The sequence below is a fragment of the Rhyacophila brunnea genome, unplaced genomic scaffold (assembly GCF_057557595.1).
Source record: "Rhyacophila brunnea isolate RB1 unplaced genomic scaffold, BYU_Rbru_1.0 scaffold_16, whole genome shotgun sequence".
NCBI classification, from domain to species: Eukaryota; Metazoa; Arthropoda; class Insecta; order Trichoptera; family Rhyacophilidae; genus Rhyacophila; species Rhyacophila brunnea.
In genome coordinates, this window is record NW_028232816.1 from 11,402,943 (window position 1) to 11,426,188 (window position 23,246).

The window sequence follows — 23,246 nt, forward strand, 5'->3', positions numbered from 1 at the left end:
GGTATTTAAATTTTTCACACGAATCACACCGATCTTTTTTTGGATGTTGAAATGCCAGGCTAAAATCTCGTTTAAATACTTCACGGTAAATGTTTATTTTGACCGGGTTTTCCGTTTGTGAAAAATACAAGTCGTACATTTTCTGTACGTTCAATGATGCTTCAAGATATTTCATGGTTGTGCTCTTCCGACAGTAGTGCGATTCAACAGCCGGAAACGATTGAATGTGAGACCGGACAATATCTAAATCAGTAGTGCTTGTACACCTCTTCACATATTTCCCTTTTGTCGGGGTTCTAGGCACATTTGTCACACTATTTTGCACCTTCTCGTGAAAATAATACACTCTACTATCACAGATGTCTAAAGTGCTGCAAAAAAATTTTTGGCACACCTTAATTTTTTCGGCAAGCAGTTCAAAATAATAAGTATATGAGAAGCGTTTCCGACTTGTTTCTTTCTTTGTCCGTTTTCTTGTTGGTATTGACCTCGTTGTATATTTGCTGTAATAATGGTTTTTTTTATCATCACTTAACTTATAAAATTGAGAGTGGATAATTTTTCTTTCGTCTTCCGTAAATTTACTCATACATTTTAGATGACATGTTGGGAAACATGTGCTTTTCACAATTTTTGCTGGATGTGTTTTCTTCATAATATCGACGTATTCTTCGCCATGTTCCCTTTTATTTTTCCGGACATTTCGTGTCCACTCCGTTGGATTAATTTTTCTTTTAACGCCACAGGAATTTTGAGAAGAGGAACATATTATGGACATCTCATTCTCTTCGCCTTGGGTTTGGTTTGGTGACGGGGCTTCTATACAGTCTCTGAAGGTACTGGAAAAAGGTAAATTTAAATAAAACACAAAATAAAATAAGCAAATTAAATAAAAGGAAGCTGTTTTCATATAATACAAACCCTAAAAATGACGTAGTCAAAATTTCATTAAACAATTCGAGATTAGGACCAAAGTAAAATTTAAGTTTTAATACAATCAATTTCTATATTTTCTTTCCATATTGTAACATTTTTATATGATATTCTTATTGACAGAAAAATAATGCGTCATTATGGTCTTCAATCGAACTTGTTAGTTTTATTACAAACCACCAAATAAATATTATATATTTATTATTGTAAGGAATAAGAACTATGTGAGCATGTATAAATTATTAACCATTAGCTGATAATATTAGATTAGTACATATTATATCGTAAGTGTATAATATTAACTAAATAAAATATTACTAGGTAACGTAAATAATAAATTAAATTAACTATTAACGCATTCTAAAATAAATAATATCACCGTCTTTATTTTCACAGAAATAGGTACCTACGTTAAAAGTAAAATAAAGACAAACCATGTTTGATGAAGAAATAATAATTAATTCTTTACGTTACGGTAGTTACCGGGTCACACTGTAGAAATGCTGTATAATTCATAATGACCGTTGGGTTTTGTCGCTATTCATCGATACAAAATACAGTTATTTAGGTTAAAATACTCACTTCCATAACTCTGTTGTAAGTTCAGGGCGAACTGGTGACGTATCAGCCATGATTTATCTCTTCAAATTTGTTGAACTCACTATTAAAACAATGGTAACTTTAAAAACAATACTTAACAGCTCGAACTTTGAAAGATGAATCCGGAGGGCCAAAAAGTATGATTGCGGGCGTGATTGTTTTAGAGCTAGACAGCGTGAATGTGGGAGCGAGATGCACGAGATCAGCGCGGTTTGATTGGCTTAAGTGATATTCGGGAAATAAAAACTCAGCCAGCGGTATATTTTGACACAAATTAACTTGGATATTCAGGAACGGATAGTTGGACGTTCGGGAGAAAAGCACGGAATAATTGTTGCTTAATATGGCCTATTCGGGTTTTTTTTTTTAAATATCTCTATTTCTAGATAAAAATATATTGTTTTTATAAATGATTTCGGTAGAGTTCGGTAAAAGAAATCGAACTGCATTAAAATGTCGATTTCGACTAAAATGGATATTCGGGAAACAAATCCTATAGCGACGAAATGTCTAGCTAGTCGGGAAGTTAATTAAAAATCGATTGCAAGATTTGTACCGGACAAATAAGAATACGAGCTTAGAAAAACGTTGTAATAAAATACGTAATAAAACCATCGTAATACAAGGAACACACATTATAAAATAGGTAGGTAAGTAGATTATAAATATAATCACATCGTATAGGTTTATTATTTATGTAGTTTCAACATTAAATTATTTAAAACTAATAAAGACATCTTATAAAAATAGTATCGAATCTAATTGGTATAGTACTATTTGCAAACTATCGCCGCATTTTGTAAGATACGCACAAATGTATTCCACGGTGAAAATATGTTCAACGAAGAACTCGTCATTTGATAAAATGTTATACGAACTCATGTTTCACGTACTGCGGCGCACGACTAAGTGTCCCACGATGAACTGCATACGTACAACTTACATGTAACCAATTAATTGGTACATAATACACCGATTTGTTTATATACGCAGTAAAAAATTGTTTACCTGACCTTGCAAAATAAATTCAGATTTACTGCATTCTAAAAAAATGCAAATTTATTAAACCTGCTCTAATCTATACAAATTTACACGTATATAAATAGATGCGTCGAAAATATCAAGCATCAGTGTTATTTTGTTAATCTCTTTTGATAGAATCCAAAAGGTAATTATTTTAAAAATATTTTATTTTGTTTTCTTCACTTTAAGTACCTATGTATTTTTCATTGTATCCCTACTGTATATCAGTGGCAAATGGTGGAGGTAGGCTGTTAAGATCCGACATAAATAATAGACATTAAACTTTGTTAGTCAGACGTATTTGTTTTTATTCAACTAAGACTACAACAGTTTACAGATGGTGTTGGTTAGTTTTTAAAAATCAATAATTAAACCCTGCCTAATCACTATTTTACTACATACATTATCACATTTGTGTTAGTTGAATTAGAAATACATCGTGTTGTCGGTCGTCTTTTAAAAATGCATTAAGCCTTGCCTAAACGTGCCACGGTGGCCGCGCGGCTTAAGCATTGGACTATCACGCCGTGGGTCTCAGGTTCGAATCTGGGTCTGGCAAGTACACATATTGTTTTTCAATTTGTGTGTGAGTCAGGGTATGGACCTAATAGGTTGCGCAAGTGGCTGACATCCATTTCTCGTAAAAAACAAAATCTGTTAATACAAACCTCTATTCCGTGGAGGCCCATATGATCCTATTAGGATCGGACATGGTCGAAAAAAAACTAAACTATAATAGATACAAATTATTATTATATTTATAAAATGTCCAAAATGTATGATTTAACGGCATAATTTTTGATATTTTATAGATAGACGGGTATTTTTTAACTATTATCCATTATCACTTGGTTTTCGCAGGGTTGAATTGAATTTTAAAAAACTAACCAACACCATGTGTAAATTATTGTAGTATTTGTTCAATGAAAACAAATAGGTACGTATGTCTGACAAAGTTTAGTGTGCACTATTTATGGCGGATCTTAACGGCCTACCTCCACCCTTCGCTACTGGTATAACGCAGTGTCTCTTAACCTCTCAATCGCCTCCTTTACCACATTAAAATTATGTAATAATTAATTACACTATTTCATATTATTTTACGTAATGGATTTACTGATAAAAATAAAAAAAAATATATATAATATATATACTTAATATAAATAAAAATGGCATTGTACCTACCTAATATTATTATTTTAACAAAAAGTAAAAGATACAATATTGGAGATGTGGAGATTATTTTATAAGAAAATCATAAATATTCAATGAGATCTTTGAGTCTCACGTGACTGCTCTAGTTTCATCATTCGAAATGGTAAATTTTACGAACCGGAACGCTCGTTAATTTTCTGAAAATATTATAATAATTATCCAATTCTATGTGCGTTTTATGAAAATAAGTGTGTTAGATTTTTACAACGTTTTTCTTAGCTCGTATTCTTATTTGTCCGGTGGTTTTTTGTCCGGCACAAATCTTGAAATCGATTTTAACTAACTTCCCGACTAGCTACACATTTGAAACTTTTAGAATATATCAGAACACGATGCCAATGCATTCTTTTAATACTTTTAGCCATCTTTAAGTAGAATTGAATTCATTTTCAGTTAATTCTGTTTTGTATGAAAAGTTATTTCGGAAGAAAGCCGTAAAAAGTAAAACACTATTATTGGTTGCTAGAGGTCTGGGGTCTGGGGTCCTAGCAACTAAATTATTAATATATACGTGCGTTACTATGGAAATCAATATGAAATGTCAAAACGACATTTCAGTATTATTTCTATCAAGTACAATTTTTTTTGATCGAAGTCAAGTTTATATGATTCAACAGAAAATTTAAAAACGTTGTATGTAAAAAGTTCTTTTTATCTTGTAATTATTTGATTGAAGCTAAGTGAGGGCCATCCCCGTATAAAGTGGCAAGTTGACTATAGGATAAAGTTTAAGGTAGTCAAGCCAAGTTTATATGATTCAACAGATAATTTAAAAACGTTGTATATAAAAAGTTCTTTTTATCTTGTAATTATTTTTTTTATATTAGCTATTTGGCTCAAACAGTACAATTATTTTTACAACGAGGCGTAGCGATAATTTTGCCGGTTTCACGGCTCCGGTGCGCTCCAGTCCATTCGAGCCCTGCCTAGTTTCGTTATATCCTCTACAAATCTCAAGCATTGTTAGCAAGAGTTTTATTATCGTTAAGCTTAGGAATTTTAGGTGCTAAAAAATGAATAATAGGTACCTAAAATGTGTAGATATAATTGGAAAATATGTTATTAAAATTTCATAAATATGTGCTAAAAAACAAAAATAGGTGCTAAAATTTCAATAAATACCTATTGCAATAAATCATATATATTTCAACAATTTAATTTATTATTTATTCACAAACAAAAAAAACGCTTTATTACAATAAATAATAAAATAATGCTTCAAATTTGTGTCTTTGACGATTTTATCTTAGCAAATTTTTATAAGTACATGGAAAAACTTCTTTCCACTTCTACAGATATTATTATTGCGTATGTAAATGAAACTATTTCTGAAGTAGAAAAAATTTAAACATCTGAGGAATCTAATGGATTTTCCAAAACTGCTTTAATATTATGCAGCGTTTGAAGTCCAGTATTTTTATTTAAAACATTCACATTTTTCTACAATTGTAAGTTTATCTTTGACTTAAAAAAAGGTCTTCTTAATGTTTTCAAATACATATTTATTAATTAATACAGTTGAAACTGTAAATTATCAAAAAAAATATCTCAAATTGCAAGCTTCGTATTTTCCGCTAGGTGCCTCTACTGGCATGCCTCTACTGGCATGCCTCTACTGGCATGCCTCTACTGGCATGCCTCTACTGGCATGCCTCTACTGGCATGCCTCTACTGGCATGCCTCTCCCCCTTAAGCCACTTTTGGGGGATCAAGTAAATTGAAAATTATTGTGATCTTGTACATGCCAAGGCATCCGTCACTGGAGAGTGATAAAATGAAATAGGATTTCCCATAATATTTGTATTAATTGTATTCTTCCTTCAGTTACTCAAATTTATTCAAATTCAAATTTATTTATTTTAAATATAATGAATATTACACATTATTAATTAAAGACGTTCACAACATGACATTTAGAAGCAAAGAAATATTAATAAAACAGTATTATGTAAAAAAAAAAAAAAAAGAAATAGATCAGCAATAAACAGTAGAAAAGTGTAAAAACAAAAAAATATATAAATTAGATACAAGAAAGTACGCCGAATGAGCTAAGCAGACCCTATTTTAAGAATTTATAAAACAATGCCCACCTATACTGATCCTCACTCAGGTGGAATATGTCAATATCCGAAATGATTCGGTTGAACAGAGTTATTGCCCTTGGTTGGAAGTATCAGAGGATATGAAATATTTTCAATAAAAAATATCATTAGGTAAATATAAAAACCAATCCAAATGTCTGTTCATTTACCTACCAGATAACACATTTTATGTTATTATTATTATTGATAGCGAATTTATTTGATAAAAATTTAACATTTCAATATAAAATGAGGTCAAAAAGTTTCCGTATTTTTTATGTATCACTTATCAGCTAATTTTATGTTATTATTATTATTGCCCACGGTGGCCGCGCGGCATAAGCGTTGGACTACAAAGCCGTGGGTCCCAGGTTCGAATCCTGGGTCTGGCAAGTACAAAAATTGTTTTTCAATTTGTGTGTGTCAGGGTATGGACCTAATAGGTTGAGCAAGTGGCTGACATCCATTTCTCGTAAAAAACAAAATCTGTCAATACAAACCTCCACTCTGTGGAGGCCCATATGATCCTATCAGGATCGGACATGGTCGAAAAAAAAAAAAAAAAAAAAAAAAAATTATTATTGATAGCGAATTTATTAGATAAAAATTTAACATTTCAATATAAAATGAGGTCAAAAAGTTTCCGTATTTTTTATGTATCACTTATCAGCTAATTTTATGTTATTATTATTATTGATAGCGAATTTATTAGATAAAAATTTAACATTTCAATATAAAATGAGGTCAAAAAGTTTCCGTATTTTTTATGTATCACTTATCAGCTAATTTAATGTTATTTCGTTGAAGTGTATATCAGCAATTTTATTGTCAAAGTGTGTTCCGCAGGAATTTATCAAATGAAGAAATAACTAAAATGTCATTGTTCGGCCATATCGACCCCTTAGCTGGAACATATGGACACCACAAAGTGTCTACAAGAATCCCTGTCGCTCGACAGTCTTCTTGCTTCGTTCCAGGTCAAACCAGCATCCCGTAGCTCCGCCGTATATAGTCTGTAGATTGTATTTAGCGGCCTTCCAGGACGCCGGAATCCAGTCGGCTTGAAGAACAGGCAAGCCAGGTTGAAGTTCTCTTCTGGCATCCACAGCACGTGGTCGAGCCAGGTCCAACGTCGCCTCTTCACTTTCAGCGTGATGAGAGGCTGCTTGGTGCGTTCTCTTATCTCCTCGTTGCTCTTAAAGTCATACCACCCCACCGCACACCCAGTATTCGTCGCAAACATCTGTTTTCGAAGCTCAGCATACGGTTGCTCTGAGCCTTCGTAAGGTGCCATGATTCGCTACCGTAAAGCAGCACCGTCAGAATGCAAGCGTCGAATAGGCGGCATTTGGTTTAAGCGCTCGAAAATTAACATGGTTATCAAATTTTATGTGTATTTTATAAACATATATATATAGATATCCTCAAAAAAGCAGGAAAGGATGCAAATGAAGTACTTGCACAATTGTTCACAGCCTGCATATGCAAAGAGGATGTCCCAGAGGTATGGAAAAATGCCAGCATTGTCATTCTTCACAAAAAAGGTGACAGAGAAGACCTAGCAAATTATCGTCCAATAAGTCTACTCCCTATTCTCTACAAGACGTTCACAAAAATTCTCTCAAACCGTCTGCAAAATGTACTAGACGAGAACCAACCGAGAGAACAAGCCGGATTTAGAGGAGGATACAGCACTATGGACCATATCCAAGTCGTCAGAGAAATCATAGAGCGGTACCAGGAATACAAACTGCCACTATGCATGGGTTTTATAGACTATGAGAAGGCGTTTGATTCGATAAAGAAATGTTCAATACTCGACGCACTCAGAAAACAAGGAATCCCTGGACGCTATATAAATATTTTCAATAATATATACAGTAGCGCAACAGCATCTGTAAATCTCCATAAACCATCGCGCAGATTTCCTATCAGCAAAGGAGTCCGACAAGGTGATACAATCTCACCTAAACTATTTACAGCTACCCTTGAAGACTTATTCAGGCAACTTGACTGGAATGACAAAGGGATCCCCATAAATGGAGAATACCTGAGTCATCTGCGCTTTGCCGATGACATAGTAATTTTCTCGCAAGACTCAGAAGACCTCCAAAGCAGAATGCAGGAACTCGCTGAAGTAAGCAACAAAGTAGGTTTGAAAATAAATGTAACAAAGACGAAAGTCATGTTCAACTGCTTTGCAGGCCAAAAAGAGATCCTCATCAATGGCACTCAGCTCGAACAGGTGAAAAGCTACATCTATCTGGGACAACAAGTATCTATAGATGGATGTATATTTGATGAAATTGTTCGCAGAGTAAAGCTAGGCTGGAGTGCTTTTGGCCGCCTGAATAATGTCTTCAAAAGTGACCTTCCACTGTGCCTAAAGCGCAAAGTGTTCAACCAGTGTGTGCTTCCCGTGATGACATATGCGTGTGAAACATGGACCCTAAGTAAAAGAGAGATCCAGAAACTTAGAGTAGCACAACGTGGTATGGAGAGGTGCATGCTGGGCATAACGCGAAAGGACAAAAAGAGGAATGAGTGGATAAGGAAGCAGACAAGGGTTTGCGATGTAATAGAGTTTATTAAAAGCCTTAAATGGAGATGGGCTGGACACATAGCTCGAAGAAGAGACAATCGTTGGACAAATCTAGTCATCCAGTGGTATCCAAGAAGTACAAAACGTCCACAAGGTAGACCTAGAGGCCGCTGGATCGATGAAATGATAAAGTTCTGCGGAAGTACGTGGCAACGCAATGCACAGGACCGAGAGAAGTGGAAGCAACTTGAAGAGGCCTTCATCCAGCAGTGGATAGATTCAGGCTGATGATGATGATGAAGTGTGCTAGATTTTTTTGTTATATGGCATAGGTATCTAGCTCAGACGGTCAAATTATTTTGTCCACGAGACGGAGCGATAACTTTACAGATTTCACGAACCGGAACGGCGCTCCGGTCCATTTCGAGCCCTGGATGGCTTGTTTTATTTCTTGCCACCGGTCCTCGACATCCCGAGATATCGAGCCCTCTTCCCGTATTTGGGTTCGATTAGAGACTTACTTAATAATATAAGAGTCTCTTTTAGATAAGATATTAAGGTTTTCTACGTGGTATTTCGTCCTTATTTTGGGAGTTTTGCGGATGGTTTTCGAAAGTTTTTCTTTAAAATAATAAAACAGTAGCGGATACATAAAATAATTATACGTGTCCGGAAATTTGTACGTTTTCAGTTCGTCGTATCACACTTCACCGTGAAATGTTGTATCGGAAATATAATATGGTCGTATATTAACGGCCCACATGCTCAGCGTAGGTCAAAATGGAGCTTTTATGGTATTTTCAGAGCATAACCCTGGACATTACTTAAACGTTGTAGATAATCTATTTATATCATTTTGAAGCCTTATTATCCTTTATATTTATTTTAAACATTTGATGACTGCATGAAGTATTTTTATTACATAAAATAGTATTCTTTTAAACATCTCGCTCTAATGTTTTAGAATATAGTCATATTTCAGTACATCCATGTGCAGTGGTGTTAAGATTTTTTAGATTCATTAATTTTTAAAGGCATTTACAAAACCATTAGTAAAATTAATGTTAATATATAAAAATATATTTTATAATCTTTGTGATCCCAAATTTGACAAGAATTAGGCATTTTATTATTCAAAAAATGAGCACGATTAACACATTTGAAGATAATTCTAAAGATACTGATTATAAGCTATGTCTTTGACCATTCAAAAGTGATAAACTTCCTACGAATAATGATTGCTTTATAATAATTATTGACCTAAGAATAAGGTAGTATTTTTTTTAAATACGCCATTTCTATTGGCATTTCCCAGTAGTGAAGCTACAACATACGGCCGTAGCCATAAATTGACAAACGATAAATGAAGTAGGGAGTAAGATCATGGTAACGCGCGTGTTTGAACATGTACCGTTTAAAAAAAAATCGGTTAGGTAGGTTAAGGGACACTGAACGCTCATAGGGCCCAGGACCTAAAACCCGCTGGATAGACGATCTCATAAAGTTCGGTGTATGTATATGGCAGCAAAGAACTAGGGCCACCCGCCTCCCCACAATGGAAATATAAAAGAAATAAAAAAACAGTTTACTCTAATTAAAATATTTGTAATAAACCATTTCCTACATTCAAAATGAATAATTCACTAGATTTTGAGAATGTCACATTCCATATATACAACAATCATGCTACGTATAGATCAGAGGCAGGATATTAACTTAGTATCTATCACATTTTTAAAGCGTTTGTTTAATTATATAAATATGTGTAGGCAATCAGTAAAATTGCAAAAACCTGACAAAAGCGTCAAAGCTTTGATAATATTTTTGAATATTTAAAATAATATGTTATAACTATTAAGTTGTGATTATATTGAGATGCACGTCGCGTACCTACTGTCACGCGAATAAGTGTCCCACGATGAACTGCATAATTACGTACAACGTATATGCAACCAATTAATTGGTAAATAATATACCGATTTGTTTATGTATATACGCAGTAAAAATTTGTTTACCTGACCACCTTCCAAAATAAATGCAGATTACAGCATTCACTTTATTTCATTATAAAAAATGCAAATTTATTAAACCTGCTCTAATCAATACAGACTTACACGCATATAAATAGATGCGTCGAAAATATCAAGCATCAGTGTTATTTGTTAATCTCTTCTGATAGAATCCAAAAGGTGATTATTTTTAAAATATTTTATTTTGTTTTCTTCACTTTAAGTTTTTTTCCGACCATGTCCGATCCTAATAAGATCATATGGGCCTCCACAGAGTAGAGGTATGTATTAACAGATTTTGTTTTTTACGAGAAATGGATGTCAGCCACTTGCTCAACCTATTAGGCCCACTTTAAGTACCTACGTATTTTTCATTGTAGCCCTACTGTATAACCCAGTGGTAAATGGTAGAGGTAGGCTGTTAAGATCCGAAATAAATAGTATAACATTAAACTTTGTTAGTGAGGCGTATTTGTTTTTATTGAACTAAGACTACAATGGTGTTGGTTAGTTTTTAAAAATCAATTAAACCCTGCCTAAACCAAACCATACTAGTTTTTGTATATTTTGGGCGATCCGACAAAATTGTGCACACTTTTTAATTCGTATTTGTCATCACTATTTTACTATTTTCATTATCACATTTGTTTTTGTTGAATTAGAAACACGTCATGTTGTCGGTTATCTTTTTAAAATTCATTAAGCCCTGCCTAAACCAAACTATAATAGATACAAATTATTATTATATTTATAAAATGTCCAAAATAATGTATGATTTAACGGCATAATTTTAGATATTTTATAGATAGACGGGTATTTTTTAACTATTATCCATTATCACTTGGTTTTCGCAGGGTTGAATTGAATTTTAAAAAACTAACCAACACCATGTGTAAATTATTGTAGTATTTGTTCAATGAAAACAAATAGGTACGTATGTCTGACAAAGTTTAGTGTGCACTATTTATGGCGGATCCACATCCATCAACAGAAAATTTTAAAACGTGGTATATAAACAGTTCTTTTTATCTTGTAATTATTATAATTATATTTTACTAATAATACCGATTAAAGTAAATTGACATTAATTTGCTTTAGTCAGAATTTAAGTGGATTTTAAAAATTTAGTAGAGTAGAGAGTAGAGATTCTGATGTTTACAAATACATATAATATTATAGTATGTAGTTGAACTATTGGCACTTTCTTCTTCGAATGATCTTTCAATACATTTATTTTATGAAGTGTTCTTGAATGTGTATGTGCCCCACAGGTAATTCCACCTAATTTTGTATTGCTCTTTTTACACTTAGTAACTTCTTTACTTTTATCCGCTAAGAAGTAAAATCAAACACAATATTGCTCATTTTTTTTGTTGTTGTAAATATTAATAACCATGCCCTTGCTTTTTCGTACAAGGTGGTTGGGTGAGTTAGTTGCATTGATATGGGGCTAATTAGGTTCCTCCATTTATATCTTTAATTTTCTTTATGGCCAGGATTAAATATTTTGTGTAGTGTTCTTGTGTTGTTCTATTGCTTAGTACTTCGTGAGGCGTTTGGAGGTCAATTTCATGATTATGCTGTCTACGTCGAGTCCTGAGAGTCCATCACTCCATTTCTAGTATAGGGCAGTCGTTGATGACATGCCACACAGTTTGAGATGTGTTGCCGTCACATGGACAACAGTCATCATCCCTCAATTTAAATCTTTTTAAATGAACTCGCACCACTCCGTGGCCTGTTAGTATATGTGTAAGTTCGTGTGATATTTTTAAGTTCCTGGCAAGAGTGATGGCAGAGTTTATGTTTGGAATAAATTTCTGCGTTATTGATTCATTGGCGGATGTTGTGTATCTGTGGTTCCATAGCTCTATTGTGTCTTCGTTTAGTTTTTGTTTTGCGTAACTTAGAGGGAAGTGTGCGTAGGTTGAAGGTCTTTTACCTGTAGTGGCTTGTTTAGCGTATTCCTCGTTTCCGGTTATCCCTGTGTGACTTATTATTCAGAAGAATCTAGGGCTTGTTCCTATCATTCGAAGCTGTGTTGATAGTGTTAAAATGTCTCTTACTAGTGGGTGTGTAGATGATGGGTTTTGGAGAGCTACCAGACTGGATTGGCTATCTGAGAATATGTTAACATAGTCGTATCTGTGGAACTTTAATCTTTTAAATCTTCTCTTCAATTCAGACTCTTCAATTTTTTGTTAAAAAATATATATATTTCTCAATTATTCTATAAGCTACTATTGAGTAGATAAACATCAAGAAATTAGACACAGGCAAGTCCATTATAGTAGAATTATTATTTCTATTATATTTTAATATACTTAAATATTCGGGCTGAGGTTACTAATGATTATGCAAACGATCAGTTGGTATTTAAGCGCAATTACAGATACTTACATCGAAAAATATACCTAACATCTTGTAAAACTCGCGGGCGACTAGCGAAAATACAAATTTAAAATTAAGGAAGTATATACCTAGCTATAATGTATTTCGCAAGTTTGCACATGTGCTTACTAGTCACCAAGGACGAAAGTCAACGGAAATAATGCAAAAATGCACAACCTGACAAAAAAATAACAGAACTGTTAAGTTTTTTATATTGATATAAATTTTATATCTACTTTCAATACGGAATTTGTATCGGTATTGTCTGATTTTTAAAACCGGTATTTCGGTTTAGAAAAATACTAGGTTATTTTCGATTTAAGTGTAAGGGAAGCCAGCGGCAAACAAATTTTAAAAATAGCCGATATACTGGATTATTTGTTAGGTTAGGTTATCTTTTCATTCTTTAAGGCGATGTCTTTGCCAAAATAACAGATATAATGTGACTTTTACGCCATCTATTTATATTTAAAGGCATAAAAACGTTGGTTTCCAACCAGATGGCAGTAAGTTACCATAATAAGTAAATATAAATAAGTTGATGAATTTTGCCAAAATCGGCCATGAAAATTGGCGCGGTTCCCGCCTGGCTTCCCGTAAACCGACTTGAACCAAATAATACTGGGATACATACCGCTATTGCAATCCCTAGGCATGACGCACCTCGATTTAATACACCATGCCCTTTGATATTATGTTAATAAATAATATAATATTCCTATAGACCTGATTTATATTTTGTAACAGTTTTATTTTATCTTATGTTGAACTTTGTCGTACGTTAACCTTTCCGCTAGTGGGTAATGTTATTATTATTTTAAAATAAAACTAAAAAATTAGATAAAACCAAAAAAAAGATAAACTGCCAATTTAATTATTGACCCCTTGACTTGACAATAATGGTTGAGTAAATATTGTTTTGGACAACGTTGATAAGACTTGCCATATAAAAATAATATGTATCAATGATAATATTCTTATCAATTAACATAATAATTAATATTAAAAATCCGTATGGTTTCTTCTCGATTTCCATCAGTACACGACTGTCGTTTGAACTACTTGTGTTGTGCGAAAACTTGTATTATCGTGGTGATTCATTTTTAATATCAAACCTCCCTGACATCTTAAAACATTTCAAGGTTAGTAACCATATTATTTATTACCATATTAAAAAAACCTAAAATAAATTGTATTTAGATACCTAGGCATTTTTTTGTTTAAATATGATGTAATATAACATATTCTATTGACGCCATTGATGTACATATACTGTACACTGTACAGGATCAGGCGCGCACGAGAAAAATTGGTTCGGGGGGTCTATTTTGAAATCAAACAATAATAATTTTTTTATTGATTTTTAAGGCGGTTAACAAAATCTTGAAAGTTGCGACTGACTTCCATATTTACTCTTAGATTTTAGTTGCTTCATTCGTTGAATATCGTACTTTCCCAGGTACATTCCTTTTACCCATATACTCCGCACTTTGATTCAAGCGATAAATGTTGTAAAGTCGCATCCATAAGTGGTTATAGAATGCGCGTGGATTTCATTTTGAGGTTAACCGATTTTCGATACGTCCTGTCAAATAGTACTATAAAATGACAACATCGCACCTTATCTCGCTTACTCTTGAAGAATGAGATTGGATAGACAGTCAGCACTTTTACGTGTATGGTCACGATAGTTTAAAATAAGCACTATTGTCGACAGTAAATCCATGCACGTGTACACGCCATGGCTCCCACAAAGGGGGGGCTGGCAGGGCTTTAGCCTGGGGGCCGGGCTCAGGAAGGGCCCGGCGTGGCGAGTCGACCAGATAAGTGATATAAATACACATCACAAATTCCCTCTAATAGTAAAAAAAAGTCGCCTCACCATTTGGTACACCTACTGTAGAGCGTCACACTGCCTTTATCTTTAGCGATAGGTAGGGGGGCCATGATACAGGCGCTATAACGGTCATAATTATTACGTCGTTAGTATCCGTTTCTATCATTCAAACTGTCTTGTCTTAACGACAAAATTATTAATGCAAACATTGGATGGCTCAGATATCTGAACCAATTTATGAGTGCCGAGTGGCCACTTACGTCTTGTAGAATACCTAGAGTTGTGTAGTGTGTAGTAGTACCAACCCATGGAGAAGGTTGTTCGACATCGAATTCATCCGGGTCACGATCCTCAGTCATGAGCCTACCTCCACCCTTCGCCACTGGTATATCGCAGTGTCTCTTAACCTCTCAATCGCCCCCTTTACCACATTAAAATTATTTAACACCCCCAAGTAAAATCGAAAGTTCAAAATTACACTATTTTATATTATTTTACGTAATGGATTTACTGATAAATAATTACAAGATAAAAAGAACTTTTTATAAACAACGTTTTTAAATTTTCTGTTGAATCATATAAACTTGACTTGACTAGCTTAAACGATCAAAAAAAATTGTATTTGATAGAAACAATACTGAAATGTCATTTTGACACTCATTTTGATTTCCATAGTAACCTACGTACATATTAATAATTTAATTGCTAGGACCCCAGCAACCAATAATAGTGTATTGGATTACGGATTTCTTTCGAAATAACTTTTCATACAAAACAGAATTAACTGAATTTAATTCTACTTAAAAATGGCTAAAAGTATTTAAAAAAATGCATTGGCATCGTGTTCTGATATATTCTAAAACTTTCAAATGTCTAGCTAGTCGGAAAGTAAGTTAAAAATCGACTGCAAGATTTGTACCGGACAAACAACCAGCGGAAAAATAAGAATACGACCTAATAAAAACGTTGTAAAATAAATAAAAAAATGTCATTATACCTAATATTATTATTTTAACAAAAAGTAAAATATACAATATTGGAGATGTGGAGATTATTTTATAAGAAAATCATAAATATTCAATGAGATCTATGAGTCTCACGTGACTGCTCTAGTTTCAGCACTCGAAATGTTAAATTTTACGAACCGGAGCGCTCGTTAATTTTCTGAAAATATTAACATAATTATCTAATTCTATGTGCGTTTTATGAAAATAAGTGTGTTAGATTTTTTTTGTTATATTAGCTATTTGGCTCAAACAGTATAATTATTTTTTCAACGAGACGTAGCGATAATTTTGTCGGTTTCACGGCTCCGGTGCGCTCCAGTCCATTTCGAGCCCTGTCTATTTTCGTTATATTCTCTACAAGTCTCAAGCATATAGTAGAGATTTATTATCGGTAGGCTTAGGATTTTTAGGTACTAAAAAATGAATAATAGGCACCTAAAATATGTAGATATAATTGGAAAATTTGTTATTAAAATTTCATAAATATGTGCTAAAAAACAAAAATAGGCGCTAAAAATTTAAATAAGTACCTATTACAATAAATCATATATATTTCAACAGTTTAATTTATTATTTAATCATAAAAAAACGCTTTATTACAATAAATAATAAAATAATGCTTCAAATTTGTGCCTTTGACGATTTGATCTTAGAAAAATTTTATACATGGAAAAACTTCTTTCCACGTCTACAGATGTTATTATTGCGTATCGACGAGGTGTGGAAAAGGAGTGTAACACACACAGAACAAATTTTACAGGAGAGGCAAAAAACGTTTTTTGAATGATTTTGGTTCAACGTTAATAAAAAAAATAGGCATATACATTGGGTGCATGGTGATTGATGATTTGGTGTAATATCTTTCCGATCTAATAATAATTAAAGAAGGTATTACAGAAAAATCATTAAAATTGAGGGTAAATGCGTTTTTCCTTAAATTAAAACTTAATTAAAGCTCAATTAAAACCTGAATTTAGATAATAAATCGGCATTTGCGGCTTACTTCTTTTTTACAGAACGTTAGTTAATTATTGTTATTAATATTGTTAATATCTAATAAAACCACTTTTCGAAAAATCGAGGGTTACGCCCTTTTTCCTAACACAGTCATGTAAATGAAACTACGTATTTCTGAAGTAGAAAAAATTGAAACATCTGAAGAATCGGATCTTTCCAAAACAGCTTTAATATTCTGCGGCGTTTGAAGTCCAGTATTTTTATTTAAAACATTCACATTTTATTACACTTTTTTACAATTGTAAGTTTATCTTTGATTTAAAAAAAATAGTCGCTAGGTACCTCTGCTGGCATGCCTCTTTTGGGGGATCAAGTAAATTGAAAATTATTGTGATCTTGTACATGCCAAGGCATCCGTCACTGGAGAGTGATAAAATAAAATATTATTTTGTATTCTTCCTTCAGTAACTCAAATTTATTTATTTTAAATATATTGAACATTACACATTATTAATTTAAGACGTTCACAATATGACATTTAGAAGCAAAGGAATATTAATAAAACAGTATTATGTAAAAAAAAAAAAAAAGAAATAGATCAGCATTAAACAGTAGAAAAGTGTAAATACAAAAAAATATATAAATTAGATACAGGGAAGTACACCGAATGAGCTAAGCAGACCCTATTTTAAGAATTTATAAAACAATGCCCACCTATACTGATCCTCACGCAGGTGGAATATGTCAATATCCGAAGTGATTCGGTTGAACAGAGTTATTGCCCTTGGTTGGAAGTATCAGAGGATATGAAATATTTTCAATAAAAAATATCATTAGGTAAATATAAAAACCAATCCAAACGTCTGTTCATTTACCTACCAGATAACACATTTTATGTTATTATTATTATTGATAGCGAATTTATTAGATAAAAATTTAACATTTCAATATAAAATGAGGTCAAAAAGTTTCCGTATTTTTTATGTAACACTTATCAGCTAATTTAATGTTATTTCGTTGAAGTGTATATCAGCAATTTTATTGTCAAAGTGTGTTCCGCAGGAATTTATCAAATGAAGAAAAAACTAAAATGTCATTGTTCGGCCATATCGACCCCTTAGCTGGAACATATGGACACAGTGATTTGGTTGAACAGAGTTATTGCCCTCCCAATTGGCATTACCAATGGCAAGTTAGTTCTGCACCTTGGGAGAACAAACAACGGATGCCCCCGATTCTTAAGATAATTATCAGAGACACACAAGCCAATACTACCAAGAATGGCAGAGTTTTCATTTACGCCGTGTATTCATCATCGGCACTACAGCCCAATGTGGATCTTGGCCGCCTCCAGGAAACGTCTAAACTCCCATCTGTCTGCCGCAAGCTCCCTCGACCGCCTTAATCTCAGGGATGCTGTGTCTCTTTCTATACAGTCCAGCCACCGCAGTCTAGGCCTCACTACCCTCATTTTCCCTTCTAGTCTGTTGAAGAGAAGCCTCTTTGGTGGTTGGGTGTCTTCCATTCTTGAGACATGGCCTGCCTAACGAAGTCGTCCCACTTTCACCTGTTAGACTAAGAGCCTGCCTACATGGCGCGTAACAAATCGCGCGTTCTCCAGGTACATGTAACCCAATTCAGCTGTCCACAAGCGCTCGCGCGTTTTGACCTCGCTAGACTCGCCAGACTCTGGACGATCGCGGAGTTTACAGCCATTACAAAATGAAATACGACCGCTTGGCGCTCGAACGCGGGACTTTTTATTGCTATTCCCAAATAAATTACGTCACCTAGGTTGTAAATTGCGGAGAATAGGTATTGGAAGTAATCGCGAAATACAAAATCTCATAGAAACTGACTAACACCATCGAGTTGTAGTGCTTTTTTCTACACTCGTGTTTGTTTTTTTTATGCCGATTCAAAAATGAATTACTTCTCCTAATTGTTTCAAACGCGCAAACTACGCCGTTTCTGGACGGAAGCCATTTCTGGTTCTCGAGCGTAAATCGCGATGGGACAGGCTCTAAAGGCGGATGTTCATACAAAGCATATAGTTTAGTTACGCCGCGTATAAGTCGGAAAAAATATGTAACTAAATAACACCTCCTAATGTGCCGCTCCTTACCAGCGCATGATTATCTTAATCCACGGGTTTTCATTAACTATTATTCTCCTTTTATAGGAGATTATGATCGAAAACTTAGTGGATTGGTATAGCCGACGCTTTTTGACGACAAACCAATAATACCAATAAACCAATAACAATCAAGACAGTTTGAGTAAGGTGTCAATGATAAGTTTTTTTTTTTTTTTTACAGAAGTATCTCATTATGAATACGCATGTATTCTTGGCGCTGGTAGTGTGCTTGAGCGGAGTAGTCTTCGCTCGTCGCTATGACAACAAGCACGACGGCTTCGATATCGACAAACACCTATCCAATGACAAGCTTGTGGTAAAGTCGATAAAGTGCTTCATGGACGAAGGACCGTGTACTGCACCTGGACAGCACTTCAAAGGTGAGAACATTAGTATACTTACACATATAAATATATACATACTTTATTTCATTGATTATTTTTCAAATGTGGCTTTGCTTTGTGTACCATAAAGCTCAAATTACATTGGCAGATTCTTAGCCCAATTGTCTGCCACGATCGCCTCCGATCGTGACCAATCGTGAACAGTTGCGAGTGAATTCGAGCAATTCCTATTTTTTGGCCCTGATTCATCTACAATTATATCGAAGATTGCCGGAACGTACTAAAATATCCAAAGTTACCGCTCACATTGCGAATCGCGTCGCCGTAGTTGGTCGTGCCATTCTGTAATTTGTATTCATCAATTTTAACCATCAACGTCTCTCTGTTCAGCACTATCCTAATTATCCTAAGGTGACTAAAAACCAAAGAGCTGCGTGGATTAACGCGGAGCACTCCTCGTCGAAATGGTTCACACCAAAGACATAGTGTGGAACATTAAGTTCTCGGTCAGAGTCAACGCGCATTAAACTCAAACGTATAACCATGTGTGAAATGTCCGTAGACAATGTCTTTTTTTTGGACATTTCACACACGGTTGTACGTTTGAGTTGCACGTATCACTGCCTCTCTGGCCGAGCACCAAAAATCGTTGTATTCGAAATACAATTTAAAATATGGTATCTTTGAGGAAATTGCAATTACATACAGACCATGCAGTTAACTCTGACAACTGAGTTTTAACAGCGCTCGAAATGGAAAAATTTACGAACCGGAGCGGTCGACAGTTTTCTGACGATATTCACATATTTATCAAATTGTATGTGTTTTTTTATAAATATAAGTGTATTAGATTTTCTATTATATGGCTTATCTAGCTCATTCGGTCAAATTATTTTTTCACGAGACGGAGCGATAATTTTACCGATTTCACGAACAGGAACGGCGCTCCGGTGCGCTCCGGTCCATTTTGAGCCCTGAGTTTTAACATAAACAATGCGAGAAAAACCGTTCAGTGTAGCCATCAATCAAACGAAGAAATAGGTTTTGGTAAACCGATATTTTTATTAATAGTAACATTACGTTAACGACGTTTGCTCATGGCGTGGATCGTTGGATCTGGTTGAATCTGCGCGTCTGCTGGTGTAATTGAGTCTTTATAAAAATCAAAATTTACTTACATGTATGCAGTATCTGGTTTTTCATTTGCCGTCTATTTGTGGTTGATACTACTTCAACTCAAGGCTTGCTATTTATCGAAATATTTTGGATACAAATACAGTACAAAATTATCATTGTCTGAATCACACTTAATCTATGTCGATTTTTTTTTACATGATAGAAGGCATACTCAACAAAAATTTTCCCGAAGATGATAAGTAAATTTCTAGATTTGATGATTGTTGTTGCCCCATGATTCATGGCGTAGATGGTTACCGTTAATTGAATTTGTTGCTGTTCTATGTTATCCATTGGACATGATATGTATATAAAAAAAATCGGTGTGTGTACTTATGTACGCGCGTTAGAAGTTATACTTATTTGGCGTAACAAAACAAAAACAAAACTTCTGATAACCTAGATTCGTCGACTAGCTCTTAATTATCTTGTTAATTATCTTGGAGCGCCGTTGGTTTATTTCCATACACTTTAACTTATATTACTAAATTATATAATTATTTCTCGCTGTTTTTATTTTTAAAGTAACAACTGTCACTATGACGATTAATCGTTCATTTACGTAAGGAATTGCAAATGGCCGACAATAATAAATTCGTTGCCTAGGCAACTAAACAATTCTAAACTATAATATTATAGTGTATAACAGAACAATTCTACTATCAAACTTGCGTTTGTATACAGCTGACTGATTCGCAGCTAACTTCATACTGTCGCGCACTTTCGTAACGATGTGCGTGCGCAGCTCTCAATTTCACTCTCTACCAAACGCCTCAAAAGAAGTAGGTATAAATTCAAAAATGTTCATTGTCGATAACAATTTTTAAATGTTCAATGACCTTTAAAATATGTTCTTAATTTGATATTACATTTAATTAACCGCGGAACTTGATTTGGCTAACGCTGCTTTAATAATTGACAGGGTCCGTTTGAATCAATGTTTCAAACTCCTAAAAACATAAATACATATTATTTTAATTGTATTATTTAATATTATATATATTGTATTGTATTATATTATATTATTAAATTATATATAATATATTATATTATATATTTTTATATTTAAGATGTTCTATCTGACGTGCTGAAGACGGACTGCGAGCATTGTAATGATGCGCAGAAGTCTCGCGTGAAGAAACTGTTTGATCACCTCAAGGCCACACACGCCGAAGACTGGGACAGGATCAACAAGAAATACGGGGCATAGGAAACCCAGGCAAAATAAGATAATGATTGAATACATACAAGACTTACCCACGTTTATTGTATGATACTAATAATATAATTTATATTTTATTAGACCAACAACCCAGTGTTTTATTTTTTCCCGCTAATCTTTATTCCTGTCTCCACGAATTGGTTGTCAAACGGGTCTAGGACGATTTGGCCCCGGGACAACTGGACGCCACGCAATTCGAAATTAAATAGACATTAGATGCTTACAAATTTACTGTTAAAAATATGTAATATTTTTATTTATATTTAAATTATCATATTATGTTTTAATAGTTGGCGAGAATTTAAATATGCACACGTAAATAATGATTTAACCGTGCATATGTTTTTTTTTTAAATATTAATAACCATGCCCTTGCTTTTTCGTACAAGGTAGTGTTGGGTGAGTTAGTTGCATTGATGTGGAGTTAATTAGGTTCCTCCATCTATATCTTTAATTTTCTTTATGGCCAGGATTAAATATTTTGTGTAGTGCTCCTGAGTTGTTCTATTGCTTAGTACTTCGTGAGGCTTTTGGAGGTCAATTTCATAATTATGCTGTCTACATCGAGTCCTGAGAGTACATCGCTCCCTTTCTAGTATAGGGCAGTCGTTGATGATATGCCACATAGTTTGAGATGTGTTGCCGTCACATGGACAACCGTGCATATGTTTAAGTTCCAACGAAAATTTATTTTTATTTTATATAAAGCCTTAAGCATGGTAATTCTCAATCTGCAATAAAAAAAACATTATGTTAAGGGTAAAATGAATTAAAACTACGAAGTAGTAGATAGAAACTGATTAAAATTCCTCGTCTACGTTCTGTATACTTGTCTACGACCGTGCGGCGTCCAATTTTCCTGGCGTCCAGTTGTCCCATTCCCTGTCAAAGCGAGTCCCTAAGTTACCACGGTCGTTCCTATAGCTAGGGCCCTACCGGCATAAGAAGACCCGCGAGATGAAGCGGGGGAAAAGAAAGAAAAATATTGCTAGGTTCAATACATATTTTGTCTCGTTAAATAATTAATCTTTGCTTCTAATAATAATAGTTTTATAGAAGTCCATTTGTGTAATAATTAAATTATAATACATGGAATTTTAACGAAATCATGTGTAGGTATAGAACGTATAAAATATTTTGACCGTATAATGCACTATTAATTATTGATGAATGAACTCATTCAAAAACTCAGAACATTACATCACCTTAAAAATGTATGTGTCCGAAAGATTTAAGACAGTACTTACATAAAAAAATATACTTACCTAATTGTTTCCAAGAATTTAAGTAGGTATGAGCTTCGCCCCAGACAATATTTATATTTTACAACCACATGTGGCATCCATGTGTTTGCGACTTTGGGCAGTTTGGAAGTATTTTAGGGGATTTAAAAGGCAGCAGCCAGGCCTATTGTTTACTCAATTGGTATGCCGGTCTTTGTTATTGATACGAAACATGAATTTGGTAGGTATATGATAATATGCTTTGAAATAAGTAGGTAGGTATATAATATTTATAAAAATTACTTATTTATTGGACACTCCTAAAACAATGAAAAAATAATAGCGTACATAAAAGGAATGGATATTAAGTGTACATAGGCAGGTACTTTTTGTAGTTATAAGTGTAGATATTATAATTTGCGCAAGAAAAATACAATAGTTGGTCTGAGTGGGTACTAATACAAAATACAATAGTCATATATTAAAACACAAATTTTCAAACACTACTTAGAAATCAATGTCTTTTTGAAACTATTACAAGAAATAAAA

At 33.8% G+C, this 23,246-nt stretch overlaps 2 protein-coding genes across 5 annotated transcripts in view; one reads left to right on the top strand and one right to left on the bottom strand.

The window, feature by feature from the left end:
- The window catches only part of LOC147074371 (uncharacterized), a 39,208-nt gene extending 36,720 nt beyond the window's left edge, over nucleotides 1–2,488 (bottom strand). The window contains exon 1 of the mRNA XM_085943648.1: nucleotides 2,412–2,488. Within this exon, the coding sequence (XP_085799774.1) occupies nucleotides 2,412–2,415 (4 nt within the window). The 5' untranslated portion in view covers nucleotides 2,416–2,488. The remainder of the gene's footprint in view (nucleotides 1–2,411) is intronic.
- Nucleotides 2,489–2,662: 174 nt separating this feature from the next.
- Nucleotides 2,663–21,563, top strand: LOC147074373 (putative odorant-binding protein A10). 4 transcript variants are annotated; one of them, XM_085943643.1, is made up of 3 exons: nucleotides 2,663–2,701; nucleotides 18,914–19,112; nucleotides 21,323–21,563. In XM_085943643.1, exons 2-3 carry the CDS (start codon nucleotides 18,926–18,928, stop codon nucleotides 21,460–21,462), a joined length of 327 nt encoding a protein of 108 aa, XP_085799769.1. In that variant the 5' UTR covers nucleotides 2,663–2,701; nucleotides 18,914–18,925; the 3' UTR covers nucleotides 21,463–21,563. The 4 variants fall into 4 exon arrangements, with proteins under 4 accessions (XP_085799769.1, XP_085799768.1, XP_085799770.1 ...); XM_085943642.1 differs by lacking the exon at nucleotides 2,663–2,701 and adding an exon at nucleotides 10,546–10,684; XM_085943644.1 differs by lacking the exon at nucleotides 2,663–2,701 and adding an exon at nucleotides 10,546–10,583.
- The last annotated feature ends 1,683 nt before the right edge of the window (nucleotides 21,564–23,246 follow it).